The sequence below is a fragment of the Dipodomys merriami genome, unplaced genomic scaffold, assembly GCF_024711535.1.
Source record: "Dipodomys merriami isolate MVZ:Mamm:240054 unplaced genomic scaffold, mDipMer1.0.p SCAF_3, whole genome shotgun sequence".
Lineage (NCBI taxonomy): Eukaryota > Metazoa > Chordata > Mammalia > Rodentia > Heteromyidae > Dipodomys > Dipodomys merriami.
The window spans coordinates 105,596,969-105,622,306 of NW_027204492.1; the positions used below are offsets into that span (position 1 = coordinate 105,596,969).

Here is a 25,338-nt window from a genome sequence, read left to right on the forward strand (position 1 = left end):
AGCACTCTACCACTAAGCCACATTCCCAGCCCCAAACTTTGCAATTCTTAAAGGAAAATAAGAGAGAATTTCTGTCACCAAAAGAAAACATTTCTTAAGAAAAAAATTCTATATAGTATAAAAAGGAAAAATCAATTATTGACCATTGAAATTAGAAAATTCTGCACAGTGAAAGACCACAAATAAAGTTATGACAAGCCACAGACTAAAAAAAAATGTGACTTCAACACAAATGACCAAATGAGGATTCGCTTTTGAATATCTAAGAAATAGCAAGAAGCATACAATCCAGCAAAATAGGACATATATGTTCATACAGTCAACTCAGATGAGAAAATAGAAGCGTTAATAAACATGAAAAGATTCCCAACTTAATGAAAAAGCTAGTGAACACAAATTAAAATCACAGCAAGATAGCACTTATCAGTAATGAAACTGACAAAAAAAATTCTAAGCCAGGCATGGTGGAGCATGCCTGTAACCCCAGCATTCAGGAGACAGAAGTAGAAAGATAGCAAGCTTGCAGCTAGTCTGGGCTTCATAGTGAATTCAAGGCCAGCTTGGGCTACATAGATTTTATCTCAAAAAAAATCTGATAATAACAAATACTGACAAGGATGTACAATTCTAAGGACTCTGAACATATTGACAAATATTTAAACCCTTTGACAGGAAAACAGAAAAAAGGCGGAGCATGACAAAAGGTGTGATACTGATGAAGAAAACACTGTATTCATAACATGACTTATGGAGTGGTAACCCCTTTGTACAACATAACATAAAAAAAGAAAAAATAGACAAAAAATTGAAAAACTATATCAAAATCGCTTCTAATTCTTAACTGTAGCTGAAAATGATTACGTAAAAGAATTTAGCTCATTACAGTAAATTAAATGATTATTTTTATCAATAAAATCCCATGCTGCTTGGGGACATTAATTCTACTTTTAGGAATGTAAAACAGAAACTCTTGTTTGGATGTTACTGCCTACTGCGGCAGTGCTTGTAAAAACAACAAAAAACAATTATGAAAAACTTGGAAACCTAAAATCATGTATAAAGGCCAAGCACAGTCAAATACACCTGCAATCCCAGCATTCAGGAGGCTGAGGTAAGAGAATGACAAGTTTGAGGTCTGCCTGAGCTATACATAGTAAGACCTTGTCCCTTTACCAAAAAAGGGACAATGAAAAAGTATACCATGCTTATTCAATGGAATATTTTATAATAACTAACAGTGAGTCAAATCTGAAAACTTATCAAAATTGATGAATATACTTAAATTGTGATGGTATACAGAGTAGGATGACCCCTTACCTTTTACAGGAAAATATATATCGCATGATACATAAACAGTAAAATCTTTTAGTGAGTCAGATGTACATACACACATATACACATGTTGTAAAAAGGGGGGGGGGGACAAATGGGAGGAGGGACACACAGGCAAGAAGCACAATATATGGGTAGAAAAGCACAAAACCAACCCTGAGTTACTGCTAAAGAGGGGGAAAAAACAGAGTGAATAGGGAGGAAATGGTATTTAGTCATCTTTTTGGGATTTTATTGCTTTTAACTTTAGACCAAAAAAAATGAAGTTTTTTTAAGAAAAAGTTCATATGTACATTAAATATACAGACTAAAAACCCCAAAGACAAACAAAGGACCTCTTCTTAATGTGTTATCATTATTAGATGATTCTATATTCTTGACCTCATATATGGTGTAAACACGTGCACATCTGAGGAAAGATGGGAGGAGGACACAGAATCAGTGGAAAGTAGGTGAAAAAAATAGAGCAGAGGGGCCCAACAACTGCACCGGATAGTGATGAAAATGAACTAAGCAACTCAAGGGCAGTGATGGGAGGGAGAGAATGAGAGAGAGAGAGGGAAATGCTGATACTAAGCAAAAGGAAAGAAATGTACATATCACCCGATCTGGAAGAAATAGTTTTTTTTTTGTTTGTTTGTTTGTTTGTTTGTTTTTTGGGTCCGGTCATGGGGCCTGAACTCTGGCCTGGGCGCTGTCCCTCAGCTCTTCAGCTCAAGGCTAGCGCTCTACCACTTGAGCCACAGCACCACTTCCGGCTATGTTTTTCTTTTTGCTTATGTGGTGCTGAGGAATCGAACCCAGGGCCTCATGCATGCAAGGCAAGCGCTCTACCACTGAGCCACCTTCCCAGCCCTGGAAGAAATAGTTTTAATGTTGATGTTCGTAGAGTTCATAAACTTTGTAGATTAGAATGGTGATGATTATCATTGTGAAGGTTAAAATATGTTTATGACTTTAGCCAAGTATAACTATGTCACAGTACTGTGAGATTTAGGTAGTTACTTAATCTCAATAAAGAAATCTTTTTTTTTTTTTTTTGGGGGGGGGGGTCTGGTCGTGGGGGCCTGAACTCTGGGCCTGGGCGCTATCCCTCAGCTCTTCAGCTCAAGGCTAGCACTCTACCACTTGAGCCACAGCGCCACTTTTGGCTTTTTTCTTTTTGCTTATGTGGTGCTGAGGAATCGAACCCAGGGCCTCAGGCATGCAAGACAAGTGCTCTACCACTGAGCCACCTTCCCAGCCCCTAAAGAAATCTTTTAAAATAAAAAACATAAAAGAAAAAAGGATTGTGAAAGTGAAATGTCTATTCTTTCCCAGGTAAAGATAAAGAAACTCAATAATTGAAAAATCCTCCTCCATCATGGACAACAACAAAGGCTAGAGAGAGCCTTCTGTCCCAATGACATTTCCCAGGGCTCCTGACAAGTGCTACCTTATTACCAAGTGAATCATGGAAAGCCTAGCCCAGATTGGAATATGAACATGCAATGATTTGGATGTACAAATTTCGGCTCTGAACACAACTGAAAACTAGACAGTCTATGATCACCTGCAAACAAGCCAACGAGGGTTCATTTCAGCCTACTAGGCAAGAAAATGAACATGGATGGACTCTACACTCAAACTAGAGCACATATTTACTCAAAAATGGAATCAGAAATCTGATCAAAAATAGTTTTCTCAAGAGCACAGAAAATAATTGAGTATAGGAATAAAATAATACTGAGGTCCATAAGTACTAATTACTTCATAGAGACAAACATTACCACTATACTAGGGATTACAATGAGAATGCTTATAAATATACAGTAAATTTTAAACTCCTCAATTAAAAATAACAAATTCAATAAGGCAAAATTATCAAAATCATTTCCAATTCTCTTTAGATCAGCCTCTGGTTCTGTGACTAAGGAAGTCATGTGTGGAGCCTCTATGGTCAGATATGATTTCTTCAATAGAACTTACGATTCAAAAATCATCATTATTTTAATCACTAAGTAGATTTAACTACTATATTCCTGTAGGCTAGTTTCAACCTTCCATTCACAGTTTCAGTATTAGTAAGTTTAAAACGAAGCCTGATGTAAGTCACTAAATGGTCTTCACTATTGTTCACAGAATAAAATTTTTAATTGATTAATGATCTTAGGGTGTCTATCGCCATCTAGTGAACAATCACTTCAATTACCACACCAGACACTTGACAACTGATAAAAATATACATGCCAACTCAGTGCTGTAGGCTTACTCAAATTCTCTTTTTATGCCTTTCTACCCATATACTGAGAACAAGCACTGATACAGACAGCATTTTACAGATTCACTTTTGAGTGTCTTTGAGTGAAGTTCCATATTTCTTGTCTGGAAACACTGACTTCATTACTTTTAAATAACCTGCACACTGTGAGGTCTCTCACACAATCCCTTAATCACTAATTTCTCTACCACTGAGTAATTAAAAATTGGCAAACAGATTAAGCATGAAAGATCATACCTGTGAAAAGACAATATTGATGCCCATTTGACACAACTATTAGCACTTTTATTATAAGTCTGTTTTTAAAAGTACAATTAGTAATTACTCTGAGTACTCTAGCAACCATAATACATTTGATTACAGAAATTATTAGGTCACAAGAGTTAAACCTGCATGATTCTGACAAAACTGAGCACACACAAAATAGAGTTAAAAATAAAAAGGGAGAAGTTCAAGGCATTTCCAAACTGCATTAATCCATATCCATATCCAAATGCAAAATTTTATCATCTCTTGAAATGGCATGCCAGCACATTTCTTCCTTACTAATTTCTATTTGAACCTTAACAGAATTTATCCTATAAGGACTTTAAAAGCAGAAGAATTTATAAGATCTTCAAGCTGCTGTATTACTTTGTCCACTCTTATTACCAAAAATGTCAGTTTAATAAGTTAACAAACATACTCCAGAATCTCCAAACTAAATCTCACTTCACCCTACTTCTTTAATAATTAAAAGATGCTTGAAAATCACAAATACTTAGGAGCACATCGGAAGAGTGATAGCAAGTCAAGAAGAGTATTACATATACTATTTCCATACACTGGTACCAATCATTTTTGTTTTAGTAATTTCTATAGAGCTCTTTGAATCATCTACAGTAAGAGTTTAAGAGAGTAGTTATATAAGTATTTCTCATCAACCTTATTAAAGGCCTACATTACATAAATATTGTATATATTATTTATAGAAAGAAAAGGGAATAAGAAACAGGGAAAGTAGAAACCAAGAATCTGAATCACATGATTATTTCTGACATAGCTGAAATTCTTTGTTTCTTAGAGGAGTAAGCAGGGGTTTTTTTTTATATTTCATTAGTGATTTTTTATTGTTATATTTTGCACAATGGAAAAGTAAAAAACTGAGTTTAACTGTACTAAAGATTCAACTAAATGAAAATACTGCCCTTAAAATTCAATGGATTAGAGGAGTCGGGGAGATCATTGGACAAATTTGGGGCTTATCATTATCAACAGTGCCCTTTTAAGCTTTTGGATTTCTAAGCCAATGCAGAAAATGTAACAACAGGGATTTCCCAACAGCAAGAGGCACTCTCCAAGGGAGTAAATTGTCAACTATTGCCTCTCGTGAAAAACTTAAGAGTAACCTTGAACCAATCTCAATAGTCAACCTATGTATTATCACCCAGTTGGGGCATAGTGAGTGCATTTCCTAATACAAAAATAAGATGGTATTCTATCAGAAGCCATTGGATACATATACAGAAATAAAATTTAAATAATTTTGAAGTAAATTTAGCTTAAGAAACTGCAAACATCCTTCTCTTACTTCAACTAGCCCCTATTTATGTCCCATGTGGGAAAAAAGGTGCCTGTGTTGTGGTGAGTACTGCAAAAAGATGATCCTCTGGCAATAAGGGGTGGGTATGAAGCGGAACTAGTCATGAAAGACACCCGCAATGGAGGAAACAACACTAACGCAACAAAAGATTTACAATCAGACACAAGCTCAATTCAATACAGCCCCTCATTATCCTTTACTTCTTTAACTCATCTACAAAACGGGAAATGTCAAGGGATTCTTGGATGGTTTAATAAGTTACTGGCACATAATAAATTCCAACAACCACTGTGATTCAACACACGCCTGTCCTCAGTGTGTCCTAAGTCAAATCTCTCATATAGGGCACAGGGCTGCCAACAGAAGAGTGGCATCCTGATGTCTGCTTCACATAACAGGTTGGCATACACAGTTCAATACAGTAGCCATTAACATGTGTGACCAATTTAAATTTGTTTCAAAAATGGATTTCTAAAACTGCAGTTTCTCACCCAGTTAGGATTAACCTAATTAGATAGTGCAAACAGAGAACACGTTAGTATTTTAAAAGTTCTATTCAGCAAACCTTTTTCCTTGAAGTGCCAAATGGTAAGCCTTGCAGGCCACACAACACTCTATCTTGACAACTCAACTCTGTGATCATCACACGAAACAGTTATATATGGTATGCAAATGAGTACATTGGACTTTGTTGCTTTTTTTTTGCCAGTCCTAGGGCTTGAACTCAGGGCCTGGGCGCTGTCCCTAAGCTTCTTTTGCTCAAGGCTAGCACTCTACCCACTTGAGTCACAGGCGTCACTTTCAGTTTTTCTGTTTATGTGGTACTGAGGAATCGAACCCAGGGCTTCATGCATGCTACGCAAGCACTCTACCACTGAGCCACATTCCCAGCCCTTGACTATGTTTCAATTACAATTTATTTACAAAAATAGACAACAGGCTGGGTTTGGCCCAAAAGACATAGTTTGTCAATTGTTCCTATAGACTATTCTAAGTGTAGATCCCCAATATAAGCATTCTGCCAACAACTATCTACTTTAAAACTGAATAAACTTAAATTCACTGACAAAACAATAGCTTAGTGCACTTAATATTAAATTTAGCTCCCTTGTGTCTTCTTTTAAAGAACTTTAACCTGACCTATATAAACCAGCTATCTGGATATCCCCTAAGCCGTCATCCTGATTTAATTATCTGCAGAGCACTTACACCAATCATACTGTCTTAGTCATTTTGCACTTGTTTACTCACTTATTTATTCTGTTTCCCCAAACAATCCTTTCCCCACCTCACATCCTCTATCTCTGCCAACCCCATCCCTCCACCCCCACGCTGGGTAGAATACAAGCTTCATCATAACAAGGACCTTTGCTCAATACATTATCCCCACTAGCTAGAACAAAGCTTGGCAAATAAAAGTTTAATAAATAATCACACACACAGAAGTGATGAATGAATGTTCATGTAAATGCATCTCTGTCTCAAATTTGTTCAAGAAAAGATTATCTGGAGCTGTATAACTAGATGAATTTGTCTCTCCCACATTATACCATGAATAGTTACAAATACTCAAATTTAGAGACCTGAATGTTATTATGCCATTTACCTCTCTTCCTTTGTATGTCACCAAGGCAGCCAGTGGTTTAGCGTAAAATCTGCTATAGGAAAATCCCAGGCAACCGTACATACTGTTCGCCGTGAGTTTCAAAGCCTTCTGTCGAATGTCATACTGCAGGCCACACAAGGATAAAAGACAAACAACAATATTTGCAGATGCTTAAGCATTACATTAGGTATCTGTCCAGATCACCAATAAGGAGAATCCCCTCAATATCCCTGGGGTAAAAAAATAGTACACTTAAAATTCCCAACCTGTCCTTCCGGATCCATGATACCCTAACCTCCTGAGACAAGTAAATACAGACTCCAAAGCTGCTGGGATTCAGAGAGACAAGATCCGGCCCATTGTTCTGAGGCAGTCAATAGTGTTTTTTTTGAGAATGGTTAGCTATCCACAAATAAAATAAGAATATGTCCCTTCCCATAGCATGACATTTACACCACTCCCTAAACAGTCAAACTGTCCGAGCTGAAGCTGTCACTCAGATGTCATGGAGTAAAAAGATATACCTGAAGAATAAGGTCTGGATTTAAATCTTGCTGCTTCATTAGCTGTTTGACTTGTTTTCTCCGTTCTACCAATTTCCGAATCTCTCTGGGCAAAATGCCCATTTCTAAGCTTGAATCTGGTAGCTCAGGAATTGGTTCTTGTTCTCCATCCTGATAAACACACAACAAAAATGTCACACAAGTTAAAAATTGATGAAGTAAACTATTACAATCATATTTGGTAGGAGCTTTACCACAAGATCTTATCTTAAAAACCTCTTTTCTAAATAAAGACTGACAGCGCCTGGGCAGTAGGAAAAAGAGCTGGCTACAAGATATTCACTTGCCCTTCTCTTCTTTCTCTTCTCTTCTCTTCTCTGCCCTTCTCTTCTCTCTTCTCTAGCTCTACCAGCCTATCATTCCTAGTACCTCCCACCCTTGAAGTAACTCACAAATTTAGATTTCAAGTGAAAAGATCAATTTATACACCTGAGGAACAACATAACACATCTGGGAAAATTTTTTAAATATAAATGTTAAGACAGATTTGTAAGATTAAAAAAAACACAGGCAGCTAAACTGTTTTAAACCATTTGTACAACCAAAAATGCTACAGAATTTTTAAGACTATGCAGAACCATAGTAGTTAATATAAATGCTTTAGACTAAGAATTAAAAGGCTTTACACTAAAAATCAGTAAATTTCTTTTAAGATTTGGAGCACTAGTAAACCGATCACATTTCCAGAAAGTAATGTACACATATTCCTTAGCATCTCTGTAGTACCCTTTACTAGTATTTTGCAATCAGCATTTTAGAAAAGCAACCAGCAGTCTTCTTACATTAAAATTTACAGCAGGAAAAGCATTACACCATTTTTCTCAGACCTCCATTAATTCTATTAACAGACTACAAGAAAAGACAGGCTCATTTGTCCTTTCAAAGTTTCAAAATTAAAACCAAATAATAAACCTCTTAAAGTATGTCAAATCAATGGTATCTGATTTTATTGTTTTCCCAGATGATAACAGCCCTATTAAAGCAATGTTAGTACACATTCTAATCTATTTACAGTAACTATGTAAGTCAAGGAGGAAGAAGTAAACTAAAAGGATCTAGAGTCAAGAAAAGTGTAATTCACTCCCAGCCCTACCATCACTACCCATGTGACTCTTACACTCTAAACAGGCAATGAGATACTACAAATGATACAAAGTCTCTAAACTGCTACATATGTACTATCTTCCTATTATACATCCAGGATCCAAACTGGAAAGTTCAACTCATCAAAACAGTAGTAGAGCCAGGCGATGGTGGCTCATTCCTGTAATCCTAGCTACTTAGGAGGCTGAAATCTGAGGAGTATTGTTCAAAGCCAGCCTGGGCAGGAAAGTCCTTGAGCCTCTTATCTCCAACAAACCACCAGAAAACCAAAAGTGGTGCTGTGGCTCAAGGTGGTAGAGCCCTAGCTCTGAACAAAAAGAGCTCAGGGACTATACCCAGGCCATGAGTTCAAGCTCCACAATGGACAAAAAGAAAACAGTAATGGACTGTGGCTAGGGAAGAGGGCTGGATGATAACTATCAAATGTTGGTAAAAGAACAAGACTAACACAGTTGTGCATTTTATGTCTTGAATATTTGAAATTCTAGTCCCATGTTGTTTTCTGGTAGGACTGTTTTCCTGAAGAAAACCACTCCTTGATCCTTTCTGTCAGAACTCTGTGTGCTCTGTCACACCTCTGCTCATGGTAGTCCAGTTTTCCTAATTGTTGCTGTGCTGTGAATGATGGAGAATGTGGGTGTGTTGTGTACACGCTGTGACATTGTAACGTGGCAGAAGTTATATAACAGGGGACCAACATTTGGAATATGGGTATTTGGTTTTCATCTTAAGGAAAATTTGCTTGTGGGTTTGAAGCTAGAATGTCACTGGAATACTTTTCAAAACAGTTCATGGCTTTTTACTTTTGGTACATGTCTTAAGAATTGTGTACAAATTGAAATGTCTGTGTACTGATCCTTGACACAACCAATAAAATCACAGTTACAAAAAAAAAAAAAGAACAGGACTGAAGCAAAATATACTAAGCAAAGACAGTCAAACTCTTTTCGGATTGTCTACTGAATGCCTTCTCTGTCAAAGTATCCTCCAGCCCCACAAAAAGGTCACCCTTAGCAGCCAGATTTATACTCTGTGAAGCCATGCCTCTGGTCACAAGATATGGGAAAAGGGGGAGCTCATTTGCTGAAGTAGCAAACCCATCAGATTCTCCTTTCTGGCAATGTGGAAACTAAACTAAGAAACAGCTCACAGGCATGTAGCTGGAACCAAAGGACAGGTAAATTAAGGACCTAAAGAAGAAAGAGACGGGCTGGGAAGGTGGCTCAGTGGTAGAGCGCTTGCCTTGCATGCTCGAGGCCCTGGGTTCGATTCCTCAGCACCACATAAGCAAAAAGAAAAAAGCCGGAAGTGGCACTGTGGCTCAAGTGGTAGAGCGCTAGCCTTGAGCTGAAGAGCTGAGGGACAGCGCCCAGGCCCAGAGTTCAGGCTCCACGACCGGACCCAAAAAAAAAAAAAAAAAAAAAAAGAAGAAGAAAGAGACAACTCCGGCCATAAAGGAGGGGAGGGGAGGGGAAACAGAGAGAGGGAGGAGTAGACGGAGAAAAAACAAAATGTAAATAATAATATCACTATTGCCCAGAGACCAGAATATCATTTAGCAATACAAAAGAGTGAAGTACTAACGCATGCTACAACATAGATGAATCTTGAACACAGTATGCCAAGTGAAATAAACCAGAACGAAAGGCTACCTATTACATGATCCCATTTACAGAAAACACAATCTACACAGGCAGAAATATTGGTGGTTGCCTAGAGCTGAGAAAGATAAACAGATAAGGGCAGTGACAGGTGAAAAGTTTCTTTGAGGAAAAATGAAAGTAGCCTAAAACTAAAGGTGGCAGTGACTACAAACTGAACACATTCTGTGAATACTGTATATGTTTAACAGGCAGACTTAGACTTATGGAATGTGTGTTATAAGTCAGCCACACTGGGGCTGGGAAGGTGGCTCAGTGGTAGAGCACATGCCCTGCATGCCAGAGGCCCTGGGTTCGATTCCTCAGCACCACATAAGCAAAAAGAAAAGAGCCGGAAGTGGCGCAGTGGCTCAAGTGGTAGAGCGCTAGCCTTGAGCTGAAGAGCTGAAGAGCTGAGGGACAGCGCCCAGGCCCAGAGTTCAGGCCCCACAACCGGACCCCCACCCCCCCCCAAAAAAAAAATAATAAGTCAGCCACCGTTTAAAAAAGCTACAGAATTCAGCTGTGTCTTTCCCTTTTTTTTGATGACTAAGAACGCATACTTCAGCTGGGCACCATTGGCTCATACCTGAATTACTAGCTACTGAGAAGGGTGAGATCTGTGGATCAAGGTTAAAAGCCAGCCCAGGCAGGAAAGTCCATACAACTGTTATCTACAATTAAGCACCAAAAAAGCCAGAAGTAGTATTGTGGCTCAAGTGGTAGAGTGCTACCTTTGAGCACAAAAGCTCAGGGACAGTGCCCAGGCCCAGAGTTCAAACCCCAGGACCAGAACCAAAAAAAAAAAAAAAAAAAAAAAGCATACCTCAAAAGAGTGAAACCTAAAAAACAAACCCCTTTGCTGCCTTCTTTTATTAAGCAATACTTTTAATGTTAATTGCAAGAGCCCTGGATAAATACAAACCTCAGCAACTTTCTGTGACTCTGAAGCAACTCTTTGCACCGTTGTAAAACAGATGTTGAATTCTTGAATGATGGAAGGATATAAACTGTTGAAGTCCAAGAGCAAAATGAACTTATCATAAAAACCTGAAATTTTTTAAACAAAGTCACATGATGCCATTGAAAAACTCTAAACTTTAAAAGTACTATCAAAACATCACATACTGGTAAGTATAGAAAAAATTACACACTATCCAACACTGAAAAGCAGAAAAAATGTAAAAAGAATGTCAACTGCCACTCCATAAATGATTAGGGTTAGAGTGAAAACTCAAATCACACAAGAAAAAGGATTGAAAGATTGTGTCTCTTCTTGGAACCAACTACAACCACCACCATAGTCCCGAAGCATACCCTTATTATGGAAAAACACCATCCCATGTCAATCATTTTAGAAAGTTATCTTATCCATTTCAGAATTAATGTAGTTAAATTCTTCTTCAAACAAGCATTCCTTCTACCTATTCACCCACTCACACCACAAATAAAAACACCGTGATTATAGTTTTTTATCCCCATTTTCAAAGCATAAAATGTGAAGATCATTGACCTATACACAAACTATACTTAATACTAGGCGAGAGACATAACATTAAATGTCAGTAGTGGAACGATCCATCCTTTTTACTTAAAAAGGCTGAACAGAAAGCTACAGTATTTCTCTAGGACATTTACAAAGAGTTGTCTTCATTTCAAGAAGAAACTGAACAAAATTAAATGTCCATTATTAAGACAGTAGTAACACTGGGCACCGGCGGCTCACGCCTGTAATCCTAACCACACAGAAGGCTGAGCTCTGAGGATAGCAGTTCAAAGCCAACCTAGGCAGAAAAGTCCCCATGAGACTCTTATCTCCAATAAACTACTCAAAAAAGCCGAAGTGGCACTGTGGCTCAAGTGGTAGAGTGCTTGTCTTGAGCACAAAGAGGCTCAAGGACTGAGTTCAAGCCCCAGGATAGGCCAAAAAAAAAAGTAGTAAATGCAAACATATTAACACATTTATTACTCTCTATCACCATCAAACTAGCCAACCCATTTATTCTTTAAATACCTCTGTAGTAAATATCTCCATTTTACAAAAGAGGAAACTGAATCTTACAATGGTTAACTCTAAGATCAGCACCCAAGACAGTAACTAATGCCTGAAGTACTACCACTTCATATCGTTACAACTAACAATAAAGTTGACTTAGTCAAAAATGACTCCTACTCAGATTCAACATTAATAAAATTCACATTAACTTCTGTACAATAATGCAAAGATACTTAATACTACTATTTAATCATATACTTTGAAATGGTTAAAAAAAAATAGAAAATCTTTTCTTATGTCTTGAGACAGCCACAAATAGCTCATGCCTGTAATCCTAGCTACTCAGTAGGCTGAGATCTGAGGAACCTATTTCAAAGCCAGCCCAGGCAGGAAACTCCTTGAGACTCTTATCTCCAATTAACCATCAAAAAACTAGAAGCAGAACTGTGAGTCAAGTGGTAGAGCAGCCTTAAGCAAAAAACCTAAGGGACAGAACCCAGGGCCCTGAGTTCACACCCAGTATTGGCACAAAAAAATATCACTTCTAGCTTTGTGTAAAGTATCTTCCTTGCTATTCTTGATAACAGAGAAGTTGTTCTGTGAAAGGTTCATTTTGGTAGTTAGTGTCTTTGGTAGAAAGTGTTCCTGGTGCCTGGGGCAGAAGCACAGCCCACCCAGAATAAGGGAAGAAGGCAGAGGTAGACATGCTGCTACCACAGAACCAAGAGGGACTGGCAAACTGTGTGAAGACTAAAATATAACCTACCACCTGTTTCAATATTACTCACATAAGCTTAAGAGTTTTTTCATCTTTAGATAAAATAAGAAAAGTATTTCAAATTATAAAAAAAAATTATAGAAAATTTATATTTTACTGTCCATGAATACAACTATAGCACAGTGAAAAATATTCGCATTGCTGGGTGCCGGTGGCTCACACCTGTAATCCTAACTACCCAAGAGGCTGAGATCTAAGGACTACAGTTTGAAGCCAGCACAAGCAGGAAAGTCTGTAAGACTATCTCCAATAAACCACCTAAAAACTGGAAGTGGAAGATAACTAGCCTTGAGCAAAAAAGCTCAGGGACATCATGCAGGTCCTGAATTCAAGCCCTATGACCAACAAAAAAAAATTCACGTTAATTTCAAGTTAGGAATTTCATGTTCATAAAAGATAAAAATAAGACCTTTGTGAGACTTATTTAATGACCTCCATGATATAATCCCAGTCTTCTAGTTTCTAATCCTAGCTCTGTATGATGAGATTTCTTAATATCAGGACAAACCAATCTGCTGTCCAGCCTTACCAACTTTGGGGTCCAAAACCAAGCCACCAGCATAAGCTGCTTTCTTACGTCCTTTCTTATGAGTATCTCCATCAAATTCTTCATCTTCATCTCCCTAATATCAAATGGAAAGATAACTTCACTGGCCAGCAACTAGTTAACTGATTAAGAAGTTTTATCATTCCCTCTTTTCCAACTGCAATACTCACATTTCACAAAAATTATTTACTTTTAGTATTTTGTGCTCAAAGTAAATAATTTTTGTTAGACCTACCTGTGAGGAAAGTATTAGTGTATGGTCATTCATAAATGAATGTTCACATATGATAGTTTTCTAAACAAATACCTAACTCTGAGTTAACAATATGCAAATTCTATTTTTAAACATTTCTGTAAATCCTAGCTACTTGGGAGACTGAAACTAGAAGGACCATGAGTCAGAGCTAGCCCAGGCAAAAAGTTCACAAGAATATTTCTCAACCCATAAAAAGCTGAGCATGATGGTACACACGTCCTTCCAGGTATGTCAGAAGCATAAATAGTAGAGTCGTGATCCAGGCTAGCTGGGCAAAAAGCAAGAAACCACTAAAAGTAAAAACCCAGCAAAAAGGGTAGAGGTATGGCCCAAGTGACAGAACACTTGTCTAACCAACACAAGGCCCTGAGTTCAAACCCCAGTACCACCCAAAAACTTTAGATGTGAAATCAATAGCTATTAAAATACTAATTTTGTATTATACAAATTTTTAGATTATAAAGGAACACTTAAATTCATCATTCTCAGAGCTGGCCAGTGGCTCATTCCTGCAGTTCCTGCTACTCAGGAAGCAGAAATCACCAGGATAATCATATTTCAAGACAAGCCTGGGTAAAAAGCAAGACCTCATCTCAACAAATAAGTCAGGCAATAGTGGTCTACATGTGTGGTGCCAGCTTTGCAAGAGGCTAAGAGTAGGAGGACTGCAGATCGAGACCAATCCAGAAGAAAAGGTTAGGAAGATCCTATCTCAAAATATAAGCTGGACTTTAACATTCCATTCTTACCCTGAATTAATTACTACTAAAGCTAATAAAAACAGGAACTATAATCCAATGTCAGGAAAGCCACTCCAGAGATCTTACTGTGGAGATCATAATCATACGAACTGAGTGTCCCCAATCTGAAGTGTGAAATGCTTTAAAATTTGGAATTTTTTTCAGTATTACAATATAAACCGGAAAATCCACACTTGATCCTCTTATGACTGATGACTTAAAAATATTGTGTAAAATGACATTCAAGCTCTATGTATAAGGTATATGTGAAACATAAATAAATTTCATGTTCAGACTTGCATCCACACCCAAGATTCTTCATTAGATATATGCATATATCTCACAATCCAAAAATCTTAAATTTGACACACTTCTAATCCAAGCATTTTAGATCAGATATATTCAACATGTACAGAAAAATGTAGCACAAAAATAAAGGCTTCTAGCCAAGGCACCAGTACCTCATGCCTATAATCCTAGCTGCTCAATCTGAAGGTCTTAGTTCAAAGCCAGGTCAGACAAGAAAAGTCCATGGGAAGCTTATCTCCAACTAAACACCAAAAGGGCAGAAGTAAAGCTGTGGCTTAAATGGTAGAACACCAGCTTTGAGCAAAAAAGCTAAGGGACAGTGCCAAGAACTTGAGTTCAAGCTCTAATCACCAAGAAAAAAAAAAAAAGAATGAATAAAGAGTCCTAGATTTAAGGAAATGAAAGGTTTACCCTTGGGCTTATGTGTGAAAGCACTGTCTGTATCAGTCATCTGTCAGAGAGGTCTAATGACACCCTCAAAGAATAGCATGTTTCACAAATAATTTTTGCCTGTCCTGAAGGGGCAGAAAAAAAAAACAACAAGAAAACAGCCATACAAGCACAATGGAACAAACCTGGCATGGCTTATAGTATATAGGGGTTGAATATCTTGGAAACAGATGTTATCACAGAAAAAAAAGGCATTTAGGTAATTAAAAAAAGAATAGGAAAAGGCAAAATACCATGCAATTTTTGACCCACCAGTTTTTGCTGAGGTTTTCTGAAATTCTGCTTGTCAGGCACAATATAGTTGTTTTCATAAAATGCATGAAGCAACAAGAATTCATTTCGCTCAGATCGTCCACCCATCAGTGTCCTAGACTATTAAACAGAATTTCTTTGTTTAAAAATTTGAGCATGAAATCATAATAAACAAAAACAGTTCTGAGTCAGTTAATTTAACCATGGTACCACCTTTAAAACCACTCCTAGTAAGAAAGGCTTCATTTTGCTAAATTATTTCTAACATGTTCCTTAAGCATTATAGTTAAGGGAGACAAAGAGGGCTTAAAATATCAACAGCTTGGCTATTTCCTTACTTCCCAATGGACCATCCACCAAATACACACTTCCGGATGTTAAGAGAGATGATCTTTATATTCACCCAAATTCAAAACACTGCACCTGGCATTCCTCCCTTTCCCCAACTAGTTGTTCTTTTTACAAAAGAAGTCCAGCTTTCAGAACCAAGTTACTCATTTTATAACCATGCATTTAGTCTCATTATCATATAACAACTACCCCAAGCAAACACTGAATCCAACAGGAAATGCTTTTTCCCCATTTCTAAGTTAAATTTACCATAATGTTCCCAGCGATGTTAGTGATCTGCAATGCTAATGGAAGAACATTTAGCTCACACATGATCTGCAAAATGAACCTGGCATCTTTCCAGGTGTGTTCCAACAGGTACAACAGATGAGAAGATTCACTGTACAGAAAAGTAAGAATGAAACAGAATCAAGTAATTAAAAGAAACAATGACTATAATCAGAACTTCATAAAATATTACAAAGAATTTTTGGTGTAAGTAACTGTAGAGCTACAGCACCTTGGCTTTGGAAGCAATTTAAAACAAGGTTGGTATGTAATTAGGAATGCATTCATACCACTGATCCCTGTGCCCTTCTCTGAAACACACAAAAAAATCCATAAAGTGAAATTATGTGTTAACTACAACCTTGAAACTGCCTAAGTCTTTTCATTCATGCTGTCAAATATATACTGCATGCCTACTTAATGTCAAGCACTGGCTGCTACGACTACAACTGAAATATCCTGTCCTTGTGGAGCTTATGTCCCTATGGGGAAGACAGAGTTTAAAAAAAAAAGAAGTTAAATGTATAGTATTTTGTATCAAGAACTGACACTGCACCTTTATGTAGGAAACTGGAAAACTTTACTGACAACAAAGACCTAGAAGAGGTAAAGGACCAAGCTTGTGGATGAGTATGTGAGAAAAATACATTCCAGGCAGATAACAGCATATTCAAAGGCCCCAAGTCAGGTACAGATCTGGTATACTGTTCCAGAACCCAGAAGGAAATCAGTATGGCTGAAGAAGACAAAAAGCTGTAAAGAACAGTAGGAAATTAGGACATGGTTAACAGCATAGAGAAACTTTGTATAGGACCACATAGGCCAAAACAAGGACCCTATTTTTTTAACTTTGAAATAGTCACTGGGAGATTTTGAACAGATTTAATTTTAGTGGGATAACTGGTCCTGAATTTAAAATAGACTACAATAGCTGAACACCAGTGGCTCATGCCTGTAATCCCAGCAACTCAGGAGGTAGAAACTGAGGGGATTTCACTTTTAAGGCCATCCTAGGCAAAAAAATGTTTCAAGACTCCATTTCAATCAAAAAGCCAGGCACGGTGGTTTGTGTCTATGGTCTCAGCTACATGGGAGACTGTAGGTTGAAGGGTTGCAATCTGTGGATAGCCTGGGTCCTAATGCAAGACCTTACCTAAAAATAACTAACGGGATGGAGGTGTGGCTTAGGTCACAGAGTCTCTACCTATGGGGCCCTGAGCTCAAACTGCAATACTCCCAAAAAAACAAATCACAAGGGGACAAGGGCAAAAGCAAAATATTAGTATATAAGAATATGACTTGTTCCTTGTGAAACTCATGATGGAGTTTAATCCTCATTATTTTATTACTACAAGAGTAGAAGCAGAAATAGTAGCATATTTACAGATGGGACACAAAGGAGTGGTAGCATCTCCCTGTAATCCCAGTTAGGATGGAGGCATAAGTGGGGGACTACAGTCTAAGGCTGGAGCCCAGGCAAAACCTTACGACCCTAACTGAAAAAATTAAAGCAAAAAGGATGAGGGCATGGTTCAAATGGTAGAGTGCCTGTCTAGTAAGCACAAGGCTCTGTGCTCAAACCCCAGTATCAATAATTAATTGATATCTCATGATTGAATACTATTGGCTTTCTAGTAAGAGACCAGAATATATACACATGTGCTCTGTGCCTCATATCACATGATGCCCAATACTATCTCAGATGCTTACAGCAAAGATCACCACTAATTGTGCCTCTAAATCCCAGATGTCGGAAATTGTAAGCCAAAACAAACCTCCTTTCTAATTTATCCAGTATATGTTGTTGTGTTTATTATCAACAAAAAATGAATAAAGATATCCAGTAATCCAGGGGAAAGAGATACAGAAGTGGTCAAAGCCACATATATTTAGAAAGTCAATAATACAACTACTTAAAGATAATAAAAATAGGGCCTGGGAAGGTGGCTCAGTGGTAGAGCGCTTGCCTTGCATGCATGAGGCCCTGGGTTCGATTCCTCAGCACCACATAAGCAGAAAAAAACAAAGTGGAGCTGTGGCTCAAGTGGTAGAGCCCCTAGCCTTGAGCTGAAGAACTGAGGGACAGCACCCAGGCCCAGAGTTCAGGCCCCACAACCGACCAAAAAAAAAAAAAAAAAAAAAAAAAAAAAAAAAAAAAAAGATAATAAAAATATATCAAAAAAAAATAAGTACAGCAGAAGAAAATTTCAAAAGAAGTTGAGCTGGCAATATTCTGATGAATTCTGAGGAATCCAGGATCATACCTGTACATATTCCGTACATTCTCCATTGGAATTACAACCCTTTCTGTTTTCAGAATCTGTTGAACCAGGTCTGTTAAATGGTAGCTTTTACAGTGAATCAATTCCTTGGCTGAAATTTCCACATCACAAATCATTCGGCCACAGGTAGCATTTCTTTCACCAAATCCACTCCGGCTCTACAAGACAGAGAAAAGGCAAATCCCATGAAAGGGCTGATACTGAGAACATTCCATTCTAACCTATTTTAAAGCTGACCCTAAAAGGATAATGAAGAAACCCTTCTTCCATTTACCAGTCAAATATTTTTGAACACTTACTATATATCAGATATTGTTCTAGGCACTCTGGATATAGTAGTGAGCAAAACAGAAAAGATTCGATTTGGTTTTTTATTGTAATAAAAAAACAAAAACAGCATAGGACTGGAAATGTGGCCTAGTAGTAGAGTGCTTGCCTCGCATGCAAGAAGCCCTGATTCCTCAGTACCATATAAACATAAAAGGCCAGAAGGGGTGCTGTGGCTTAAATGGTAGAGTGCTACCCTTGAGCAAAAGAAGCTCAGGGACAGTGCCCAGGCCCTGAGTTCAAGCCCCAGGACTGGCAAGCAATCAATAAGCAAGCAAGCATAGACCTGCTTATCACCAATGCAAGGCCCTAAGTTCAAACCCCAGTAACACAAAAAAAGAAAACCAGCAAACACAAGAAATTTTGCAGCTTGGGCTGGGTAGGTGGCTCAGTGGTAGAGCGCTTGCCTTGCATGCCTGAGGCCCTGGGTTTGATTCCTCAGCACCACATAAGCAAAAAGAAAAAAGCCAGAAGTGGCACTGTGGCTCAAGTGGTAGAGTGCTAGCCTTGAGCTGAAGAGCTGTGGGAAAGTGCCAAGGCCCAGAGTTCAGGCCCCTCGACCGGACCCCCCCCCCAAAAAAAAAGAAATTTTACAGCTTTAGGAGGTAATATGCAGATGACAAAGAAGGAAAATAAAGCAGGGTGAGATGGAAAAGGACTTCGAATGGACTGCATTTTAAATAGAGCGATCAGGGTAGGCCTTACAAAGAAAAAAACAAAGTATTTGAATGAAGTGCTAGTAACTACAGGCCTACCATAAAAATAGGAACAAGAAAAGCAAGAACAATAGCTCCAACAATGATCAAACTAAATTCACTTGAAGAATGGCTCAAGTGGTAGCGTGCTGTCAAGCAAGTGTAAGGCCCTGACTTTAAGTTCTAATACTGCCAAAAGAAAAAGAAAAGTTCATGGGGCTTGAACTGAGAACCTCACACTGACTCACCATGCTTGCTCACTCAGCTGGTGCTCTACCATTTAATTCACATCTCCAATCTAGGTTTTTGCTGATTATTTTGGAGGTGAAATCTCACAGACTTTTCTGCCTGGGTTGGATCCAAACCACAGTACTTTGAATCTCAGTCTTCTGAGTAGCTAGGATTACAGGCCTGAGTTGCTGGCACCAGGCTTCATTGGTGTCTCATAGCTCCTTTGCATTCATTCCATCTTCTTCTGAGTAATAGTGACTTCTGAAGCCTCCAGCCCTGTCCTGAGGACTATCACTTTAGAAATGCCAAAGAGAAGCTAAAATGGCATTCTATCTTTGTTTACTATTCCAAGATTAATTGTTAATTTAAAAAACTACCAATGGACCAGGTACTGGTAGCTCACACCTTTAATCCGAACTACTCACAAGGCTCAGCTATGAGGATCACAGTTCAAAGCCAGCTCAAGAAAGACTTGAGACTCTTATCTCCAATTGACCACCAAAAAGCTGAAAGTGGAGCTATCACTCAAGTGGAGAGCACTAGCCTTGAGGAAAAAGAAAACCAGGATCAACACAAAAAAAGAAAAAAGAAACTACCCATGGCTTTTACAAATAAAATACTGCATTCAAAGGAAGCTAAGTTTCGCCGGGCGCTGGTGGCTCATGCCTGTAATCCTAGCTACTCAGGAGGCTGAGATCTGAGGATCGCGGTTCAGCCCGGGCAGGAGAGACCGTGAGACTCCTATCTCCAATAAAACCACCAGAAAACCGGAAGTGGCGCTGTAGCTCAAGTGGTAGAGCGCTCGCCTTGAGCTGAAGAGCTAAGGGACAATGCCCAGGCCTAGAGTTCAAGCCCCACGACCGAAAAAAAAAAAAAAAAAAAAAAAAAAAGGAAGCTAAGTTTAGTGCCAAAGTTATAATAGCACTATGGGGAAGGAGGAGTAAAAAAAATAAAATGAATGAATGAGAGTTGACGAACCTCTAAATATTTTATTAAGTTATAAAATGATAGACTTAGCCAGGTGCCAGTGGCTTACACTTGTAATCCTAGCTACTCTGAGGATCACAGTTCAAAGCCAGTCCAGGCATAAAAGTCTCCATGAGATTCTTATCTCCCATTAACCACTCAAAAACCAGAAGTGGAGCTGTGGATCAAAGTGGTAGAGTGCTAGCCTTGAGAAAGAGAGCTGAGGGACAGCATCCAGGCCCTGATTCAAGCCTCACAACTGACAAAAATAAAAATAAAAAATAGAACTAAATAAAATGATAGACTTCTAATTCTGTTCATGTTTGTGAGTTCAATTTTTTTCATTAATCAACATGATTGTTATACTATAATAGTTTATATAAGAAAAAAAGGGGTGCTGGGAAGGTGGCTCAGTGGTAGAGTGCTTGCTTTGCATGCATAAGGCCCTGGGTTCGATTCCTCAGCACCACATACGCAAAAAGAAAAAAGCCGGAAATGGCACTGTGGCTCAAGTGGTAGAGCGCTAGCCTTGAGCTGAAGAGCTGAGGGACAGTGCCCAGGCCCAGAGTTCAGGCCCCACAACCGGACCCAAAAAAATATAAATAAATAAATAATTTTAAAAAAAAGAAAAAGAAAAAGAAAAAAAGAGTAAATACATCATCTTTTCTCTTTCATTATCAATTATCCAAATAGGAGGTAGGAACCAACAGTACAAATAGTATCAAATGTTCTTTAAGTGTTTGTTTGCTTGTTCGGGTTGTTACTATTTTATGGCATATCCTGTAACAAGATAAAGAAATCCTATTTCAAAAATATAGTGTTCTATGGTAGCTATCACATATTTTTAAAAGCCAATCTAAGCCAGCTCACGCCTGAAATCCTAGCTCATCAGGAAGCTGAGATCTGAGGATCGCAGTTCAAATCCAAACCAGGCAAGAAAGTCTGCTGTGGGCTTCTTACCTCAATAAACTACTCAGAAAAAGCTGGAATTAGTGCTGTGGTAGAACACAAGCCTTGAAAACAAAGAGGCTCAGGGACAGCGCCCAAGTCCCTAGTTTGACAAAATAAATTTAACAAAATAAAATGATTTTTCAAAATTATTACCCCAAGCTTTGGCATACTGGATCGTTTCAGCCGACTGATCTTGGACCAGTGAGGAACTTTGCACACATTAATTCTCTGCAGGAGCACTTCCAGTTCAAACCCATAAATATTATGACCCTAGTTAGAAAAAAGAAGGCAGCCAGTAATATTAGAACAAATGCAAATTAGAAGAGTTTATCTTCAAATGCACAGGATTTCTTTGCCCTTTCTTTTCCTGGTCTCTAATTGAAGACATCACGAGCCTACCTCCGATTGGGGGTCCTTTCTTCTTCAGGAATTTATTCATCAGCAGCATTCATTAGCTTTGACATTAACAAGGCTGCTAAACAGATTGCTGGAATAAACTTTATTTCATACTAATTGAGACAAGGTTCATATGATGTCTTTTAATTTGCAGTTCATGCCTCATAATGTCGGAGGCAAATGCAAATTTTAATGCCCCATACCTTTTCCATATCAGTAAATGCTCTTCAAACAATTTCATTTTGCTTCCCTGAGAACAGAAAACCTGCCTGTGTGATAGATATATCACTTCATATAAGACTTCTTAGAAAACTCAGGAAGCGCATGTTGTTTCAACTGTGAAAACTGAGTTCCAATACTATTGATTTAGATCTTTAATGAGCAAAAATTTAATATATAATACCAGTGAACAGTTCAAATAAGAAACTTGAAACCAGGGAACAAAACTATACAGGACAGAAATAACTCAAAAAATGTAACCAGAGTTTTCATTCCTATAATTATTTCCATTTTCCTTGTGAATAACATTATTCACATGACATGCTTAGTCAAAATTTGCTGAGCAGTACATTAGATTAGTACATAACTTTGTTACTAAGTTCAATTAAAAATATATACCACCACTTAGAATAGATAAAATCACACAGATGGAGATTAGAGTCGTGGTTGCTGGGGCTAAAGAAAGAGGGACTAAAAGGTACAGAGTTTTAGTTTTCAGAAGAGGAACAGTTACGGAGATGGTGATGGTATAAACGTGGCAATAGTTGCATAACATTATAAAGGTAGTTACTAACATAAATTGTACATTTAAAGGTAGTTTATTCTATGTTATAGGTACTCTGCCAAGATATAAAGATACACCCAAACATACACACATATACACAGTAGTACTATCTATTAAAAGACCCAATGGACATAGTTTCATTTCTAAATTATCCAAGATCAGGCATCCAAGCCATGCCAGGGTTTCTATCTTACATGTGGGTTTCTCACACACAGAGACATGGCTTTAATACCCTTAAGCTGGGCTCTGTGACATCTCCTTGGTGTTCAAGATACAGTTATTAGAGGCAAGGTGCTGAACCAAAGAACTATGAATAGAATCTCCTTGGTGTCTTAAAGATGGATCCTGAAATAATGTAAGGGAAGTAAGTGGGTGCAGACATTTGTAGCAATCCACATACTTTTAGGCCTTTCCACCAACAGAAAAGGGATCCAACAGGAAAAATGAACCTGAATTATAGGGCAAACATTTCAGTAAGGCTTCAATGTAACCAAATTACTCATACTACATTTAAAATATAGGCACTTACAATCTCTTAGCTCTGAAAAAGCAAACTAACTCTTGACAGATCCATTAATTCAAATAAAAGACAAAAGGATACCTATCAAAAAAGCCTACAAACAAGGGAGGCTAGAAGATGCAAAAGAGCAAAATGTTACTGTATGACTCCTAGGAAATGGATCATGCTATCTCAATGAATTATTAGTTTACACTATCTAGTGGAAACATACCAGATTGTCAAGGGGAAAAAAAAATTTCTAACCCTGAGCCCTCAAAAGAATGTATCATACAGAGCCACTGCACTCATAAAATACTTGAATTAGTTTCTATCACCACTAGACAACTAGGCTACTAACCAAAAATTCTGAAGATACTAACAGTCTATGCAGTTGTTAACTGATATGCTGCTTTCTAACAGTAAAATGAATGGAGTATCATACACTATAATAATAATTCAGAGGATGCTTTTATATTAGAAAAAAAAAAACATTACAATGGGCTAAGATGTTTTCCTCTTTCTATTAGCAGGAAATACAACAATTCCCACCAGTCCATAGGGTCTGAAAAGATTCTTTAGTCCTCAGAAGTAAACAGCCAATAATTTAGATCAACGAAGTCACCCTGAAAAGAATTAAGAAATGAAGAGCTTCCCCACAACACAGATCAAACATCTACTCACCACAATGACATCAGGATCAATTTTGTGAACTTTTGCAAGGAAAAAACCTAGCAATGTTCTTTCTGTTGTAGCAACCTCAACCTTCACATTCTGTTAGATAGAAACATACTTGTCACTGACTCTTTTAAGTACTATGCCTTTGCTTCTTGTTCAAGCAGACTAAGATTTCTTAGGGCTAAATGCAATGCCTATTTCAAAACTAAATGCAGCAGTGAAATTTCTGATTCTGTTTATTATTATAATAACAATTTCACAAGGTCTCTGAGGAGCTCATCCTAATAATATGCTGTGAAAACACAAAATTTTAAGTGCTAAGCAACATTAAGAACAGAAATGTCCTTCCACAGAGACATATTTGTGCATTGGACACATTTTAAAGCATATAAATCAGAGTACCTTTCAAAAATACCACTTTGCTATATAATCCCTGGTAGGCTTCACTGTTTTTGTATTTATCAGGCAACGAAATCCCAAGAACTGTATAAACTAATCTCAAATAGCGGTGTAAGAATCAATAAATAAGAAACTGCAAGTGCCTTAATAAATAAAATTTATCTTCACACAAAGGCTTCCATTTAGATTACTAAATATAAATTAGATATTCAGAAAATATATTATAAAACTCTTCAAAGGAAAGTTGATGGCTCTTATGTTTTGTAACATGAACTCAGTTTTTAAAAAATGTCAGCTTGACTCTAAGAATTTTCCTGTAATTTTATTTGACTAAGTACTTCAGGGCATGACACAAATGATAACCTAAACCTGATAGTAGCCCCCAACTACTGAACTTCTCATGCTAATTTAAAATAATGTAAGTGGAGCCTAACAAGGTTACTAGCAGTTAACTTTGTCATAGGAAGACATTGACAAATAAATCTATGACTTTCTCAATACAATTAGTTGTATAAAACAGAGGATCTCCTAAAATAAATTCTTTGTCTTTTTTTCTGGTATTGGAGTTTAAACTCAAGAACTTTATGCTTGCTCAGCAGCTCTCTATCGTTTGAGCATGCTCCTAGCCCTTTTTGCTGGATTCTTTTTCTTTTTTGCCCCACCCCCACCCCAAATAGGGTCTCGCTTTTTGCCTGGACTGGTCTGAGCCACAATCCTCCTATTTAAGCTGCCTGAATTGCTAAGATGACAGATGCATATCCTAGTGTTCAGCATTTTTTGGTAATTGAGATGAGGTCTTCTAAATTTTTCCCTAGATTGGTCTTGAACGATCCTCCAAATCTCAGTCTCACAAGGATCTAGAATTATAGACATGAGCCACTGAACCTGGCTGAAAATGAAATTCTTGACACTGAATATATTAACTTTTGTGAAAACCCCACTAAATTGTACTACTCTCTCTGATATTTTCATAAGGGTTTATGATTTCTTCATGGAACACACTAGAAGTTTAGAGATCACTGACCATATTATATAGCCCTATAATAGCTATAGTATTCCCAACTTCACTTGGTTGAACTCACCCAACACCTTCCAAAAAT

At 37.7% G+C, this 25,338-nt stretch overlaps 1 protein-coding gene and 1 non-coding gene across 5 annotated transcripts in view; both read right to left on the reverse strand.

Annotated features, from left to right (window-relative positions):
- The window catches only part of Pola1 (DNA polymerase alpha 1, catalytic subunit), a 308,468-nt gene that overhangs the window by 244,952 nt on the left and 38,178 nt on the right, over window positions 1–25,338 (reverse strand). For 3 of the 4 annotated variants that reach the window (XM_070040689.1, XM_070040688.1, XM_070040690.1), the window contains exons 18-26: window positions 23,846–23,935; window positions 21,639–21,755; window positions 18,298–18,473; window positions 16,016–16,145; window positions 15,416–15,535; window positions 13,391–13,484; window positions 11,013–11,137; window positions 7,305–7,454; window positions 6,781–6,903 (exon numbers count right to left, since the gene is read on the reverse strand). In XM_070040689.1, the coding sequence (XP_069896790.1) occupies window positions 6,781–6,903; window positions 7,305–7,454; window positions 11,013–11,137; window positions 13,391–13,484; window positions 15,416–15,535; window positions 16,016–16,145; window positions 18,298–18,473; window positions 21,639–21,755; window positions 23,846–23,935 (1,125 nt within the window). The remainder of the gene's footprint in view (window positions 1–6,780; window positions 6,904–7,304; window positions 7,455–11,012; window positions 11,138–13,390; window positions 13,485–15,415; window positions 15,536–16,015; window positions 16,146–18,297; window positions 18,474–21,638; window positions 21,756–23,845; window positions 23,936–25,338) is intronic. The other variant, XM_070040692.1, reaches the window with a different exon arrangement.
- On the reverse strand, window positions 11,645–11,774 carry LOC138840564 (small Cajal body-specific RNA 24). The gene has a single exon (XR_011376129.1). It is a non-coding gene; the product is annotated as a small Cajal body-specific RNA 24 (non-coding RNA).